At 41.8% G+C, this 17,588-nt stretch overlaps 1 protein-coding gene across 2 annotated transcripts in view; it reads left to right on the top strand.

The window, feature by feature from the left end:
• Positions 1–16,144, top strand: part of DNAJC1 (DnaJ heat shock protein family (Hsp40) member C1) — a 268,584-nt gene extending 252,440 nt beyond the window's left edge. For both annotated transcript variants that reach the window (XM_044677935.1, XM_044677936.1), the window contains 3 exons: positions 8,723–8,771; positions 12,219–12,664; positions 15,919–16,144. In XM_044677935.1, coding sequence (XP_044533870.1) covers positions 8,723–8,771; positions 12,219–12,664; positions 15,919–15,987 — 564 coding nt within the window. In that variant the 3' untranslated portion in view covers positions 15,988–16,144. The remainder of the gene's footprint in view (positions 1–8,722; positions 8,772–12,218; positions 12,665–15,918) is intronic.
• Positions 16,145–17,588: the final 1,444 nt, after the last annotated feature.

The raw sequence follows: 17,588 nt of genomic DNA, 5'->3' as shown, positions 1-17,588 counted from the left end.
GAAGAGGAGAGAAGAGACAAGGAAAGAAGAGAAGAGAGGAGATGAGAGAAGAGGACAAGAGGAGAGAAGAGAAGAGATGAGAGAAGAGACAAGAGGAGAGAAGAGGACAAGAGAAGAGATAAGAGATGAGAGAAGAGACAGGAAGAGAGAAGAGGACAAGAGGAGAGAAGAAACGAGGGGAAAAGAGAAGAGACAAGAGGAGAGAAAAGAGAAGAGAAGAGAGGGAGAGGAAGTAAAAGGAGGGGAGGGGAGGGAGGGGGTGCTGCTATATTACAAAAGGGACATATACCAAATTTGTAGTTCATAAAAATTCTCAGATTTTTTTCAGACAAACTACTGTCTTATTGTGCCTCCTCCCCCTTCTCATCCTTGAAAAAGCATATATATTTTTAAACTCATGTGAATCTCTGTGTATATCCCTATTAAATTTTGCCTAATTTGATTTAGCCTAGTGCTCATACTTTGCCACAATCTTTGTGATGCCCTCCAGTTTGTTGGCTCTTCCTCCTAGCTTTATAGCAATCACATATTTGACATGGGTGTCATGCATGCCTTCATCTAAGCCATCAACCAAGATATTGAGAGGACTGGATAGAGATTGCTAGCTCACTCCATGAGTTAGAAATGCATCCAGTTATATTATCTTGCCCACATCTCTCCATAGTTTCCATAGGTATTTAGCATGAGGATTTATCAAATACTTTCCCAAAGTCTTGGTAAAAATGTATCTATGACTTTGCACTGCTCTACCAATTTAGTATCCTTGGCAAAAAGGGGAAAACTTAGTAGACAAGACCTCTTCTTGATGAAGCCACTTGGTGATCACTTTCTTCTAGAACTTGGCCAGGAATTAAAGTCCTGCTCTCTGGCTTATAGTTTGCAGATTCTGTTCTATTTTTTGGAAATTGGACCATTTGGCCTTCTCTAAGCTGTATTCTCTCTCCTGTGGTCCGTCATCTTTCCAATACAGCTGCCAGCGACTCCATAGCCACAGCTAATGGCTCTCTCCACACCCAAGGAAGTCGTTCATCAGGGCCAGACGCCCTTAAATTTCATCACGGACAGCTTTCTGCTCTCATCTCCTTGACTATATTGAATAGTCATTTTTGTTCAGTTCTTTCCAGTCCAAAGGTCATTCTTCTTAGCAGAGAAAACAGAGACAATATTGAACAATTCTGCCTTTTCTCACGTGTCAATTATGATATCTGATCCATCCCAAGCAACAGTGTTATCCCTTCTTTGATCCTTCTCTTTACCCAGAATAGCTTTAAGAAATCAACTTTTTTGTTCTCTTGGCTCAGTTCATTTTGAACTTGAATATTCCTGCCATCATTCTTGTATTGAGCCATACTTTTATATTCTTCCTCCATCTCCCATCTCTAGCCCTTTGCCTAGGAGTGCCTAAAAGGCCCTCTTCCTGCCATCTTCTGCCTCATCAAATTCCTCACTTCTTTCAAGATTCAGCCAAAAGCACCAGCTTCCACATGAAGCATTCTTTTAGCAAGCATTTTAAAAATGTTTACTATATACCTACTATTAGGCTGGGCCAATTGCAGATGCTGGTGGATTGTGAGAGATACTAAAAAACATATTCTGCTGCCTCAAGGAAATTATAAGCCACATCCAGCTCTCTGAGCCCTTGTTAGAAACACAGTTGGGATGCTAGATAAGCCAGGAACCAGAGCGGTAGCCCCGAGCATTGCCTGCTGCAAGTTAAACAAATACATATTTTTAAACAAAAAAAATAAATTTTAGATATTCAGAGACACTGTATTGCATAGAGTTTATTTCCCACATTCCTACACTCAATTTTTCCATCTTTTACCACCTTTGCCAATTTGATAAGTGCAGATTTGCATTGTTAGGGACTTGAGAACCTTTTTAGATGATGGCTTATAATTTGTAAACTGTGTGTCCTTTAACTACTCATCTATGGAGTAATAACTCTTGATGAAACAGATTTATATCAATTCCCTAAACATTTTGAATGTCAGACTTTTATCAGAAAACTTACATGCAAGGATTTTGCTCATCTGTGTCTTTCCTTCTTATTCTATCTGCATTTATCTTTATTTGTGCAAAATTTTTATTTTTCATATGATGATAGCAACCCATCTTGTTTCTCGGAATATTCTTTGTTATGACTGTTTACAACACTGTGGAAGCACTGACTTTTATTTAGTGCCTGCTGTGTGTCAGACTTTGTGCTAAATGCTGGAGATACAAAAAGAGAAAAAAGTCCTTACACGTAGTAGCTGATTGGCAGAGGAAATGGCTATTTTGGCAAAGATACTAAAATACCAAGCTTGGTCTTTGAGTACAAGAGCTGAGAAAGCCAGATGAGGAACTTTTCTCCTTACTGGTGAATATGCCACAAGTGCAGGGTTTTACCTTTCCAAGAAAGAAAAATATAGGGATCACCAAGATGGCAGGAGGATCATCAGGTATGTTCTGACTTTTGTGGGGAGATGTGAAGGATATTTCAGATGACTACAGCAGTGTTGTGCTAAGTGCTGACCACAGTATTCCTTGATCATCTCCAAACACTCTCCATTTAAACAGTCTGTCGCTGGGTGTCCTTAAATCAGTTCTGTGGCTCTTTGAGAAACCTTGTTTGTGCTGCCATCTTGGAAACTATATTCAAGTGTTGATGTATGAAAAGGAAACAAATAACTCTATGAAATGCCAATTCTCTTGTCACTGGGATTAGTTTAATGAAACCAAAGGCAGACCAATTAGAAAGGGAAAAATATATCAACAGGTACTCTGCAGAGAAGAAAAAAAGGTATTGCTATAAGAATCTGCATCACAGCTTTTAGATCAAAATGAGATAGATACACAGTGGATGATGAGGTATTGAGATAAAAAAAGGAAGGGAGAGAGGATGGGGGAGGGAGGGAAATTCTTTGATCTGTAATTTTAAGTCCATCAGCTTTCTATCTGGAAAATATGTTTTTCATTGTTAATCCTCTCAAACCACAATTGGTCATTGCCAATAAATATTGTTTAAGCTTTTGTAATGAGCTAGGAACTATAGTAAACACTGGGATTACAGAGGGGGAGGGGGAAATGTACCCAAAAAGTCTCTTCTGAGAGCTTGCATTCTACTGGAGGGATACAACATGTCAGTTGATATGTAAATAAAATAATTTGAGGAATCAATCAATGAGCATTGATTAAGCATTTACTATGTATAGTAACATATCTACTATGTAAGGCATAGTTCCAAAGAAAGCCCAAAATAAGTCCCTGTTCCCAAGGACAAAAAGTCCTTAAAGAGTTTCATATATATATATATATAATTTTTTCCCCCTTGTTCTTGATTGTGTTAACATTGTATGGCCTATCTGGCCTTTTTTCTACCTCTCTTATTTGCATTCTCATAGTTCTTCTTGCATCCTCTTTTCCTCCATTATACCAGAAAGCCCCTAATTAATTATAGTCTCAATTTCCTAAACTCACAGAATGTAGAACATCTTATTCTGACTGTTCACTTTGGCCCATTTATAAATATATTGGCAAGACAAGATTTCATTTGGACAACCAAGTTCTTCTGTAAACTAACTTATTACCTTCCCCCTGGTGAAAAGCAGACATATCCATCTGTTTCTCTATTTCAGAAGAAATAGGGTTTTCCTCTCTTAGTAGTTCAGGAACAGGCTTAGGAAAATTAGACATTTGTTATTTGGAATCCTCGTTTTTCATTAGGCCATACAAGCAGTGTTTGAGATTGTCTAGTTGAATTTGTGTGTCAGCTTGCATTTTTCCTATGGTAACTTTTTGTTTTTTAACATTTATGATTTGGAAAATAAAGTTTCCAAATAACATAAGGAGAATGAGGCATTCCAAAACCTTAAAGTTTCCTAATTGTGTAATAACTAGAAGACTTTTTAATACTGTGGCATTCATGTTGCTTTATCTAATATTTTATATAGCTTGTAATTCTGGTTTTTGTCAGTAGATGGTGCTACTGGCTAGGTTTTCCTTTGGCTGGGGATTAAGGACAAAGCATGAAAATTCACAAGAGTGTGGTTCCTTTAAGGACTTCACACCTTTATTAAAGTATATCACACCTCAGGATTTAATTAACTTTTTGGTGAAGGGCAGGCTAAGAACCTTTTGTCTGAGGCTAAGTATAGGATTAAGTAGCTGCTACAATAAAAAAAAAATGATAGAATCCTCCTGCTTATGTTTCCTCTATTGGGTAAAAAGCAGCTTTTGTGAATTGATCTAGGGCAAAAGGAGATTTTATACATTTCCTTTTCCCTTTTGGGGGGCTCTAAAAGCCTCTCAACGTAAAAAGGACCAGTTTTTGTTTTGTTTTGTTTTTTTACTTTAACTTGCTGGAAACAGTTCCCTAGGTGAGGCCTATACAGCTAGTTAAGAGACAAAGCAAAGCAGCTGCTACTGATAAGGCAACTACTAGCAAAGTACCTGGAAGATAGGATCCTCTCCCCTTCCCTAGGTGGGGCTTTAGGACCCAGCCGCTAAAAGTAAAACAGCTGTGTGCTGTTTATTTTAAGGAATAAGGAAAGAGAAAAAAAATTGAACTTACCTTTTTATCTAGCAGCTGGGTCGAGTTGTTTACAGAATGAAAGAGGAGTCAAGAAAATTTCAGAAGATTGAGGGTAGTTGGCACAACTTTCAGGTTGCCAAATGTAAGGGGTAAAAGGGGGTTTGGGTTGGGTGAATATTAAAAGGTTTGGTAACCAGGGAATTGAACAATTATCAATCCCTAATTAAAGAATAACCTCAAGTCAAAATGACTTTTATGGAAGTTTATTTACAAATGAGGAGAGGAAGAGAATATAAGAAAATCAGAAAGAGGATAAAGGTAGGATAAGTAATCTAACACACTAGGCAATTTGCTCTGGTCCCTAGTTTAACCCAGGCAGATCTAATTAGTCCCCAGTCCAGGGAGGGTCAGCCTTGAGCCCAAGGCCAGAGAACCCCGGAGATAAATGAATCAAAGGCTTCAGTCACAGAGTCTCTTTTGAAAGGGAAATTCCTTAAGAGAAATTCGGGAAGATTTAGTCTTTACACTCACCATGTGAAATTCCAAAGGAAAGATTTAAAAAGTCTCACCAAGGTCTCAGGGTCCCAGGTCCAGAGCTCCTCCAAGTCCAAGACACGAACAAGAAGAGTGGAGCTGAACTCATTGAACTCTCTTTTAAAGGGGCTTCTTTTGCATCACTTCCTGTGCCTTCCTCTTAGTTTATGTTTCTAATCACAACAGACACTTTTCTTAGGACTGCCCAGGAAGCAGTCAGTAAATTCTGATTGTCACTCACTCTAGCACACCTGGGTCACAGACCTCCCAACTTGTGAGTTCAGTAGAGTTGTTTACACTTTTGGTGATTAGATCTGAGAATGGGGCAAGGTAGATATAATCTCATTATCACACCAGCAAAACTGAATATATCCTATCTGTGCGAAAAATGATCATTTAATGAAATAGAGGATTTCTAAGCATTTCTGATGAAAAGACCAGACCTGAAAAAAATTGATGTTCAAATACAGAACTCCAGAGAAGCCTAAGTAAAGATAAATAGGAAAGAGAAAACTTAAGAAATTCAGTGAGGTCAGACTATTATAAGGGATGGTGTTACTTGTAAGTCTTACGGTTTATTATTATTATTATTATTATTATGATGATGATGATGATGATGATGATGACAGTTAGAAGTATACATAGAGAAAGGATACAGGAATAAAATGACATTATATCCCCCAAAAAAGATCAAGAGAGGAAAAAAGGATCACACTGAGAGAAGAGGTGGAGAGGGACAAATAATGTATGTTACCTGAAGAGATGCAAAAAAACTCTTAAAGTGGATAAAGGGTTGAAGGGGAGATGGGAAATGTTTAAACCTTACTCTCATCAGAATTGGCCCAGAGAGGGAAGAATATAGTCAGTTGGGTATAGAACTCTAGCTTAACCTATGGGGAATCAGGAGGAGAATAATCGGGGAGAGGGTAGCAAAAGGGAAGGTGATTTGGGGGAATCAGTGGTTAAAGGTTAACACTTTTGAGGAAGGACAGAGTGAAAGGAGAAAGAACAGGAACAAAAAGGGGAAATAGGATAGAGGAGAATACACTGTTAATATGAGATGTAAAATGAATAATTTTGATTATATTAAATTTAAAAGGTTTTGTATAAACAGAACCAATGCCACCAAGATTAGAAGGGAAACAACAAACTTGGGAGGACATTTTAAATAAATTTCTATGATAAAGACCTTGTTTCTCACATATATAGAGAACTGAGTCAAATTTGTAAGAATATAGGTCATTCTCCAATTGACAAATGGTCAAAGGATATGAATAGATGATTTTCAGATAGTCATATAAAAATGTTCTAAATCACCATTGATAAGAGAAATGCAAATTAAAACAACTCTGAGGTACCACCTCATACCTATCATATTGGCAAATACGATAGTAAAGGCAAATGACAAATGGGGCAAAATTGAGCCATTAATGCATTGTTGGTAGAGTTGTGAACGGATCCATCCATTCTGGAGGACAATATGGAACTATGCCCAAAGAGCTATAAAACTGTGCCCTTTGATCCAGCAGCACTCCTACTACATTTGTACACCAAAGAGATTTTTTTTTATGTTTTTTTAAGGGAAAAGAACCATTCTACAAAAAGATTTATAGTACCTCTTTTTGCTGGTATAGAATTGGAAATTGAGGAGATTTTCATCCATTAGGAATGGCTGAACAAAAATTGTGGTACATGATTGCGATGGAATACAATTGCACTATACAAAATGGTGAGCAGGATGATCTCAGAAAAACCTTGAAAGACCTCCATGAGCTGATCAGAGGGAAGTGAGCAGAACCAGGAGAGTATTATACACAGCAACAGCAATATTGTGGAATGATCAAATGTGAAAGACTTCGCTCCTCTCAGCAATACAGTGATCCAGGACAGTTCTAAAGGACTTATGACAAAGAAAACTATCCACCTCCAGAAAAAGAACTGATGGAGTCTGAATGCAGATTAAAGAAAAATATTTTTCACTTTATTGGCATGTGTTTTTATTTGGAGAGTTTGGATTTATATGAGCACTTTCTCACAATATGACCAATAAGGAAATATGTTTGCAAGATCATACGTGGATAACACAGATCAAATTGCTTATCATCTCAGGGAGCAGCAGCAGAGGGAGACAATTTGGATATTATAATTTCAGAAAACATATATAAAAGATTGTTATTACATGTAACTGGGAAAAATTGTTTTTTTTTAATTTTGAAGGGGTTCTCGGCTTAACCCCAAATTCTACAGGAAGCCTTACTTGATCAGCCTTCCCACTATGGATTATTTCATATTTTTCCCATTTATATCTTGTTTTTACAGACTTTCTTCATGTTGTCTCCCACATTAGACCAGGAATTCCTTGATGGCAGGGTCTGTCTTTTGCCTTTTCTTTGTGGCTTCAACACTTAGTCCTAAACTTAAGCACAACTTTGCATGCGATCATTCTCCAACAGAATCTCATCTTTCCTTTGGTTTAGTTCTCTTTGAAGACAGAAAGGCAATTCCCATGTCGCTTTCATTATCTTAAATCAAAATACAGCTCTTTTAGAACTTAATTTCCCAGCTTCCAAATTTGATACAAAGTAAAAAAAGAAAAAAAATCTGCTATTTGATTTAAAATATCATTTTAGAGAATAATTATGTTACCTTTCTTCTTCTATATGGACATTTTAGTTTAAAAGTCAGGCTCGTTTCTGCTTACATTTTAGGGGGCAGAGTGGGAACAGGGAATCAAAACCTGGGTTACCACTATTGCTCCTGATAAAGACATTTTTTCTTCTCCCATTGCACACTGCTCCCTATTCCGCCATTTTGAATCTTGGAGAGGTCCTCCAAGGACTGGCAGCATAAGTGACTTGCCCAGAGCCATCAAAAGAGCCTCATAGAAAGTAAAAAAAAATTTTTAATTAAATAATTTTTAAATAGATGAATAAATAATAAATATATATGAAGTTAGAAAGAGAGCCTCAGAGGCAGAGCTTGGGCTCTTCCCACTCAGAGATCACCGGTCTATCCATTTTTGCTTTCTTTCCAACTTATCCTTCAGTCTGCCATATCAGTTTGATGTTTTATCTCAATTCTTCTCTATTTCTCACTTCCTTTCTTTTCTTATTCTTAATGGACTGTTTTTCAATTGTGGATCCCAACTACATGGGCAACCTACACCTGAATTTTTTCTTCCTTTTTTTCTTTATGCTTTTGGGCTGATTTAGGTTTTGCCTTTTGGAGGTAGAAGAAAAAGGAAGAGCAGATATCCTTGGTTTGTGTGTTTTTAAAATGATGTTTCCTTTTTAGAAAGTGACTTATTTATAAAAATATTTTTATAAATATTTTTATAAAGTGGTACATTGAGAGAATGTAATATCATGGGAAAATCACTGGATTCCTAAGGTGGGATGGCCTGAATTCCAGTCCTGCTTCTGCCACAAATTAATGAGCCTCAAATAGGTCTTTTGCAAGTTAAAAAGAGTTCTGTCAAATCTATAGTTCTATAAAAACCTGTGAAATCTCATTGACTTACACACATACCCACACACAGAAGTAATCTGACACATTCTCAGTCCTAGAGCAATGTTCCCTCTGGGCAACCACCACAGGGTCTGAATTTTAAAATCCAGTCGTAATAACTTGGCTATTTAAACAGAGACATTGTGTTTTTGTGTTTTTAAACAGGTGACGGTGAAAGCTAAGCAGCTGAAGGACTCAGTGACGTGTACCCCAGGTAGGTGCGACTGACAGTGCTTCCTGGAAGTCCTCCATCCCCTTCTACATTGAGGTCTTGGGGTGCAGGGGTGTTCAAGATCAGAGATTCCCTGCCTGACTTTGGACATGGCTTCCATCATGAAAACACAGCATTTTAAGAAAATAAATGACAGGGCCAGCTAGATGGCTCAGTGCATTGAGCCAGGCCTAGAGATGGAAGATCCTAAGTTCAAACCTGACCTCAGACACTTCCTAACTGTGTGACCTTGGGTAAGACATTTAACCCCCATTGCCTGGCCCTTACCATTCTTCTGCCTTGGAACCAATACATAGTATTCATTCTAAGACAGAAAGTAAAAGGTGTTTTTTTAATGTAATTGGGAAATATTCAACATAAGAAATAAAATACAATGGAATACAGATAAGAGAGAAAAAGAGAGAGATAGATGGATGAATGGAAAGATGAGAGAGAGAAAGAGAGAGAGAGAGAGAGAGAGAGAGAGAGAGAGAGAGAGAGAGAGAGGTGGTTGGGTGGGTGAATAGATGGACGGACAGATAGATTGGATGGATGGAAAGACAGATAGGATGGATAGATACATAGATGGATGAATGGATAGATGGATTGTTATTGTTGAGTCATTTTCAGTTGTGTCTGACTCTTCATGACCCCATACACATTTTTGCAAAGATCCTGTTTTCTTTGCTAGCTCGTTTTACACATGAGGAAACTGAGGTAAATAGGGTGTTAAGTGACATGCCCAAGTCACAGCTGGGAATTATCTGGGGCCAGATTTGAACTCATAAAGATGAGAGTTTCTGACTCCAGTCCCAGTACTCTATCCACTGTGATGCCTGTAAATTTAATAGCTTTAAAAAGTTTAAAATCTTTTAAAATTAAAATGTTTTGGTTTCCTGCATGTTGCTGATGATTAGTCTCTGAGAACCACTCTTCCCCTCCTCGTACAGGCACAGGCATTCTTTGAGTAGCCCTTTCTGCCATAAATTCCCACCCCTTCTGCCCTATCATTTATTGGAGATCAACTACATAGCAATAATTAATAGGTCCCTCAAGCCTGGGTGGACACCACGAGGATCCTGACAAACTCTGTCAAGAAGATGCTTTTCATCACCCCTTGTCTCCCAAAACAACATTTTTGTCCTTCAAATTCTGAGCAAAAATGTTAGCAATGCACTCTGGGGTCCTCTGAATTGCCCTGTTGTTTTCATCAGTTATAAAGAGGAAATTAGGACATTAGAAAAAGGACCAAGAGCTCCTCATCCTAATTAAGAGATCTCTGGATTCAAGATTACAAGATATCTCTAACAGAATGTCTCACCATTACTGATTCAATTCGCATGCCAAACTAAGTAGAATTTTTTTTTAACCCTTACCTTCCATCTTAGAACCAATATTAAGTTTTGGTTCAAAGACAAAAGAGCATTAAGGGGCTAAACAAATGAGGTAAAGTAACTTGCCCAGTGTCACCCAACTAGAAGTGCCTGGAGACCACATTTGAACCCAGGACCTCCCCTCTCTAGGCCTGGCTCTTAATCCACTGAGCCACCCAGCAGCCCCCCACCAAACTTAAGTTTTGCTAAAAACAAAACAAAAAGAAGTCTTTGCTCCCCTTCCTCGTCCCCATAATTCTATTCAAAATTTGGATGTTAACTTTCATTTTTTTAAAATTCTCCTTCTCCCCCCCAAAAAGAAATTCTCCTTCACCACTGCCCCATCAATTTTTATGTCCCATTGTTTCTGCCTCTAGAATTTCTTTTGTATCCATACCTTCCTCCACCCCTACTCCTACCATCCTCATCATTCACCCTCATTTCCACATTCATGGACTATTTATTGTATCCTCCAATTATTTTTTTGAATACATTCTCATCTCTTCCAATCTGTCTTATCATAGCACATCTAGGTCAGTTTTGTAAAAGCCAAACATGTCCCTCTTCTGCTGCTCAAACGACTACAGAGGCTCCCTATTACCTGAAGAAGAAAGCTCAGACTCCTTAGCCTTATATTTAAAATTTTACAATCTGGCATCACCCAATTTTTCCAGCTTCCTCTCATCCCACTTTCCTCTACCTGGGGAATACATCAGCTAGACTGGACAATGTCTGCCCAAATGACGTCCTGTACCTAGAATTCCCTTTTCTTCTCCCCACCTCCCATCCTCTAAGGTCCTAATCAAATGTCATCTCCATGACGCTTCCTTTTGCCTCTCCTGGGGCTCAGTTTGCACCTTTTCCTGCATTACTCCTATTTTATGGGCTATTTTCACTGTCTGAGGAGGTTTTGTAGCCCCCTGGAGCAAACTCCATGAGGCAGAACCACAGTCTTTTTTTCTTTCCATCTTCTATCATGCCCCCAAAGTTTTAGCTGAGGTACAGCTTGGATTGTGTTTCTTTAAGGAAAAGCTGGAAACTGGAGAATAAGACGTAGGTACAAGTTGCCACTTGCATCTGTGCATTCTACACTGGAAATTTAGAGCAATAATCAATGAAGTCACAGACAGGGAGCTAAGTTAGATGTAAAAGTAGGCCTGAGAACCCAGGATTGTCTCACTTCTTCCATCCTGAGCATCCTCTCCGCAGAGTCCTCCCCATCGCCAGCCCCACAAGGGTGGCTCTTCGTGGTACCCAACTGTGATGGCCCAAATCTAGAATCCTCTCCCAAGAGCATGGATGGCCAACTGGGTCCAAAAAGGGAAAGCTTTGGCAGGAAGATTGTGAATGTTCTCACAAAGGTCCAGTGGATCAACTTGCAATTTGAAAATAACTTTCTAGTTTGAAAACCTAAAAAAGACATGGAGGAGAACATTTGCACATCTTCAAGGGCTTAGTTAGCTCAGCCCAAATCATAGGTCCGAGGAGTGGGTTCCTGCTGGTAAAGTCGCTCCTAGGAGAGGAAATGCCCTGCCACGGGGGAGGCAAAGAAGCACACTTTTTCACTCGTGATCTGGAATTTCAGATAAATACATTTTTTAATAGGATCCAATCAATTTCGTCAAAATGGCCTCAAATTTTGGCTGCTGAAGCTGCCCAATCTAGCAGGCAGAGGATGCTAAAACAATAAAACCTTGTCCTAATGATAATGAGCACTTTTAATTTTTGACAGTTGCCTTGAAAGTTAATATTCAATATTGAATTTTAATTTTTGAATTTAATGAGCAAATATTAATTCTAAGTATAGAGACAGTTTGCAAAGCACTTTTACAAATGCAACAATAGCAACAGCTACTCATTATGGAGTGCCTACCATGCCAGCCACTGCTCACAACAACCCTGGGGATCGGTACAATTACCCCCATTTCACAGTGGAAGAAAGTGAGGCTGATAGAGGTTAATTTATCAATTATTCTGTCCTCCCTGGTTTTTGTTTTTGTTGTTTTAAGATACCGCTTTCTTTGCCATCTGAAAGGAGTTTGCCCTCCCAGCTAAGTTGGTTTTCCCTTTCCCGCAGGAATGGTTCGACTTTCAGAACTCCGGTCCTCAGCGCAGACTTCGAAGCCCATCAGAGCCGCAGTGACCCTGTCGGACCACCTCATCACGCAGCGAGAAGAAAAGGAGGCGGCCGAGGAGGAGCCCGAGGAGCCCGGAGAGAGCCCGGGAGAGCCCGGCGAGACCCAGCCAATGCCCGAAACCAGGCTGCATCGGAGGCGCAAGCCGAGGGAAGAGCCTGAGGAGAAGTCCAGAGGGAAGAGGCAGAAAGACTTTGACTTGAACGAGCAGGAGGAGCCCAGCGACGAGGAGGAGGCGCGCCGGAGAGCCAGGAGCCGCCCCGCGCCGGCCGAGGAGCTCTGGACTCAGAACCAGCAGAAGCTGCTGGAGTTGGCTCTGCAGCAGTACCCCAAAGGCACGGCGGACCGCTGGGACAAGATAGCCAAGTGTGTCCCAGACAAGTCGAAGGTTGGTTCCCGGGGCGGGAAGGACGGAGGAAAGGCAGGCGGTGACGTGAGGGCCAATCGCGTTGTCTATGGTCTGTCTCTGTCGGTCTGTCTGTCTGTCTCTCCCTCCCTCTTCCTCCCTTTCTCCCTCTTTCACTCCCTCTCTCCCTCTCCCCTTTCTAGTTCGAGCCCTCCCAGTCTTTCCAGGAGCTCCATTTTAGGGGCGTCTCATTCATCTCCAAGCCTGGCTTTCTGACCAAGAAGAGAGCTTAGAAACTCCTACTAGGGAGGGTTTCCCCAATTTCCACCCCCTGATCCTGCTTCCCCCAAACGGAGACCCCGAGAGTTCTCGGGTTCAGATCCCAACTCTGCTTTTTACTGGTTCCCTTTGTGGCCTGGGGCAAGTCGTGGGAAGTCCTTGGGACGCCGTTTCCTACCCAGAGAGGTTTTAACCTGGGGTCCATGAACTTTAAAAGAAATCTGTCCCGATAATGGTATTATCATTAGTTTCCTTTGTAATCCTTTGTATTTTGTTTTCTGCATTTAAGACGTGCTTCTGACTTGGGGTCTGTGGGCTTTACCAGGCTTCTAACCGAGGGAACCGGGACACACAAATCCTGAAGCCCCTGCTCTAATGAGAGGAGCCCCCCAGCTCTAAGTCTGCGTCAGCCCTGCCACGGAAAGCTCCCAAAGTCAGTGAATCATCATCTTTGAAAGCTCCAGGCCTGTCAAGGGAAAACGAAAATTCTTACAAAATCCCGAGACCCTTCCTCTGGTGCTCAGGATCCCCAAGAGCATCCTCACAGCCTCGGGGCTCCCGATGATGAACGCTCACTGTAGACCGTCTAGCCAAGAAGCTCGGTCCCGTTTAAGTTCTATAACCCGTACTGTGGCTTAGCCAGCTGCCTCCCTGAAGAACCCCCAGGATTGTGCACAATCCCCCAAATCCATCCGTAAATGGCTTCCAAGTGGAGACTCCGAAAGGAGGAACCACATGTAGACCCTCTTCTTTGGAATTCCCTTCCCCTGGTGAGCAAGTCGACAGTTGGAATCTGTGGAGCTTCAGGGTGTGATCTTTCCCACTCTGGTCTTTCTTGACACCTGGGCATCCCAGGGGGTCATTTATTGTAATAGCTGCTCTTTAGTTGTAGCTGTATTCAGAGGCACCGGGAACACTTTCAGATATCAAAAGAACAAATCTCCATTCGGTTGGATGAGGCTATTGCTTAATAGCCTCTGGGCAAATGGATGTTCATTTAAATTCTTGGGTTTTTTTTTTAATTGAAATTCAGCGTTTGAAAATCTAGCTTGTGCCCATGCATGTGTCTAAGGGCAAAGACCCAGCTTTAATAAATCATAAAATAGAGAATGCTGATTGAGCCAAACTGGACTACTCAGATTTGCCCAGTCCATTTCCTCTAGTTAATCAGAAATAGTTATTTTTCCCCATGTCTGCCTGACATCTGCCAACATCTGTCTCTGATTCACTTAAAAGAATAGGCAGACATTTGCCTATTTGATTAGTTCACCCGGATTTAGAAATAGGGAGCTGGTCGGTCCCCCAACTTCTGTAGAGAGACCCAGAAACTGAAGTAGTGTATCGACATTGTCAGTCCATAGTCCATTATTTTCTTAAAACAAGTTTACTCATTCATCGCAAAGTGTTGGGTATGGGACCAGGCCATTTGGGGGAGCCATTGATTACCCTCCCTGTCATCCAAATAGCCTGATGATGGATCCCAAAGAGAGCTGTGACCCCCGGGGGAGGCTCAAGATGGAGGCTTCCTCCCTGGGCCTTGGTCGCTGGGAAGACACAGTCTGCTAGTTGTTTTCAGAATGACAATCATTGAAGAATTAAATTCACACACATTTCTGGTTCAAGAATGTGTTTGGCCAAGGCTGCCTTTTTGTATGTTATTAGGTTTTCTTTTTAGTTATCACTTGTTAGATTTTGAAGAGGCCTTCAGGTGTCAGGTTCTCCTCTCTCTAAATTAAGCTTTATATCAGAAAATACTTGCCAGAAAACCATAAAACTAAAGTGAAGTCAGAAGTTTCAGGGAAAAGAATCGAACAGTTAGGCAGACGTCCCACCCCGGGGGAGCCACTACGACCTCAAATGGATTTTCTTTTAAAGCCAGTTTTTACCAGGAATCGGGATCCCCTCTCATCTCAGCTGAACAGAGGTTTGTTTTTTAACAGCAGCAGAGTAGACCCTGGGTACGAGAGGAGCCCAGGAAGATCATCTGAGGTGTAGATGCCAATTAAGGAAAACTAATTTCTTTGTCCCTCTGATGAACGAAGGGACAGTTTCTCTAGTAAGGAAGTAAGGGCTGGAGATAAAGGATGAACGAAGAGAACCCTGAGTCTAAATCCAGCTTTTCTTGAGCCCCCGTGGGTGGAAAACTACCAAGAATCCATGGCAGTTGGGTATGGTCAAGACACCCCTTATTTATGCACTTGATTGGTCAGGGGGGGGGTCAGGGTTCATGTTGATGGGCAGGAACTGGGAGGTCCCCGTTGGCAAGGGGAGACCAACCCAGGGGATTAGGGCAGGGAAGCAAGATCTGGAAGAAGAGGGACGCCAGCCTCTTGGAGGCACAATCTCAAGGTAGAAGGTGGGTCAGGGATCACCCAAGAGCCTCGATTTTACATATATTGGGAGGGGTCGGTAGTGACAACAGCCCAGCTTCCAGCCCAATCCTGTGTCTGCAGATTGGGCGCCCCAACGCCTTCCACGTAGTCTCTATAACGGCCAAACTGGACTGTTTGTTATGCCCTGATTTGTCCTGTCTTTTCCCATCTCCATCCCTTCATGCTCAGCTACCACTCATGCCTGGAAGGGTCTCAGGCCATATTTGCCTGTTGAATTTCTTCCCTTCTTTCAAGACCTACTTGAGGTACCACCTCCCCAGAAGCCTTCCACTCTCTGTTCCTCATCCTCCAATTTTTAAGATCTCACTCTTTCGACCTATGGGACATTTTCCAAATATATGTATTTTAGTGTTTCTGTATTTGTTTTATTTACGTACTAGATGGTAAGCGCTCTAGGGGACGAGGGCTGCTAGTCTCATCTCTATTTCCCTAGCGTCTAACACCAGATATCACACCTAATAGATGCTTGATAAATATTTGTTAAATTTAAATTTCCAACTTGGCCTATAAAAGGACTGAATTTGTAATGTTTGTCTCATTAGAACCTGAAGATAACCTTGAAAGACACGGCTGCCGTGTCACACTGGCGTGTTAAAGTCAATATTTTCACCTTTCTCCCTACAGGAAGAATGTGTGGCACGATACAAGCTTCTGGTTGAACTCGTACAAAAGAAAAAACAAGCCAAAAGCTGAATCTTTGGGGAAGAAGAATGTTCCTTCCATCTTCCAGAAGGAGAGAAGATTTTAAATGTCATCTGCAGTGATTTGCATTTTGTACCTCAGTATTTCTATACGTCATGTGCCTTAGTAAAAAAATGCCAATAAATCTTCTGCCATCTTGCTTTAAACATTTACTGTGTTAAAGAAGCTAAGCTGGATTTTTGCATTTGGAGAACCACATCTTTCCCGCCTCATTGTAAAGTCGATTGTCTTGGAAAAATTCCTCCTGGTCGCTTCCTACTGGCGTGTGTGTGTGTGTGTGTGTGTGTGTGTGTGTGTACACGTGCATGTGTGTGTGCGCTCCTGCACTTCCTGTGTGAAAAGGAATGTATGGAAATAATAAACCAATGTGGAAGCATTAAAAATGGGTTTGGTGAAAATCCTGGACCTCCTGGAGAGCCTCCAAGATCAGGATCCGTTCGATGCTTCCCCGACGTCCGGCTCGGGCCGTCTGTGTCTGCCATCCACGTCCTGGCGAGGAGCTCTCAGCTTCCGTGGTAAGACGGGACAAGGCCGGCCGGGGAGAGCCGTTCCCCGGCAGTGAGTAATTGGGCTCTCGAGCGGCAATGCTCCGCTCTTTAGCCAGCCTCCCGGCACGTTCTGGCAGTCAGGAGATGTTCGCAGGCTGGGTACGGGTCCGATTTCCTCGTGGACGGTCCAGGGAGCCTCTTGCCACTGTTCTTCTCTTTGTTCTGTTCTCAGGAGGCTGCCCTGGGCGGCCGGGCGGCCCCCTCCTCTCCGGCTACCTCCAGGTTGGCCTCTGCGGCAGAGGAAACGGGCTCTGCAGGAGGAAGCACATTCAGTCGGAAAGAATACCGGATGGTCAGCAGCAAGACCCAGGCCACCCCCAGGCAGGAGGTCCAGTCTTTTATTTAACTGGAGATCAACATCCGTGTGTTCAGCCCCAGAGCCCTCAAGCCATTTGCCGGGGAAAGCTGACCTGCATCCCCTCCGGGATAGACACCTGCTCTGGAATGACTTCCGAAAGAGGAGAGTAGAAAAGTTGGGGTTTACTTCCTGGTCCTTCTCTGGAACAAAGAGCTCAAACTAGGATGTTTCTGTTTTGCTAGGGGAAAAGTTGCAGGTTCTGCATCCCAAAGAAGAATGAAAATGACCTTAATCCATTTAATTATCTCCCAATTAAAGCAACAGCTGGGGGGGAGTGGGGGAGTCCTTGCTTGTCGGGCTCTTCAACACAGTAACTGGTCCTAAAAGCAACCTCCATTTGTATAGGAGATTGTTAGAGCATTTTTTCAGTCGTTATAACTCCCTCCAACTCTAAAGCGCTGATTTTTTCCCCTTTTTCTTCTTACAATCCTGAACCACTGGACAGGTTGGATTAAACATCCTTGCGATTCCCAAAGACTTTGCCTTCGAGGAGACGGAGGCTCTTCCATTCAGTGGCCAATACGGCTTCTTGGCAGCTCCCATCCCCATCCCTGATTTGAAGATTCCACCTAGAAGGTTAGTCATGGTGGCAGCATCTTTTTTCGTCTGGGAAGGGATCTTTATATCTGTTCTTCTTAGAAGGTTTTGTTATTAAAAATTCAAATCTATTCCTATGTAGACCATAC

This window comes from Gracilinanus agilis, chromosome 5 (assembly GCF_016433145.1).
Source record: "Gracilinanus agilis isolate LMUSP501 chromosome 5, AgileGrace, whole genome shotgun sequence".
Lineage (NCBI taxonomy): Eukaryota > Metazoa > Chordata > Mammalia > Didelphimorphia > Didelphidae > Gracilinanus > Gracilinanus agilis.
This window is presented reverse-complemented; position numbering and strand designations above follow the sequence as displayed.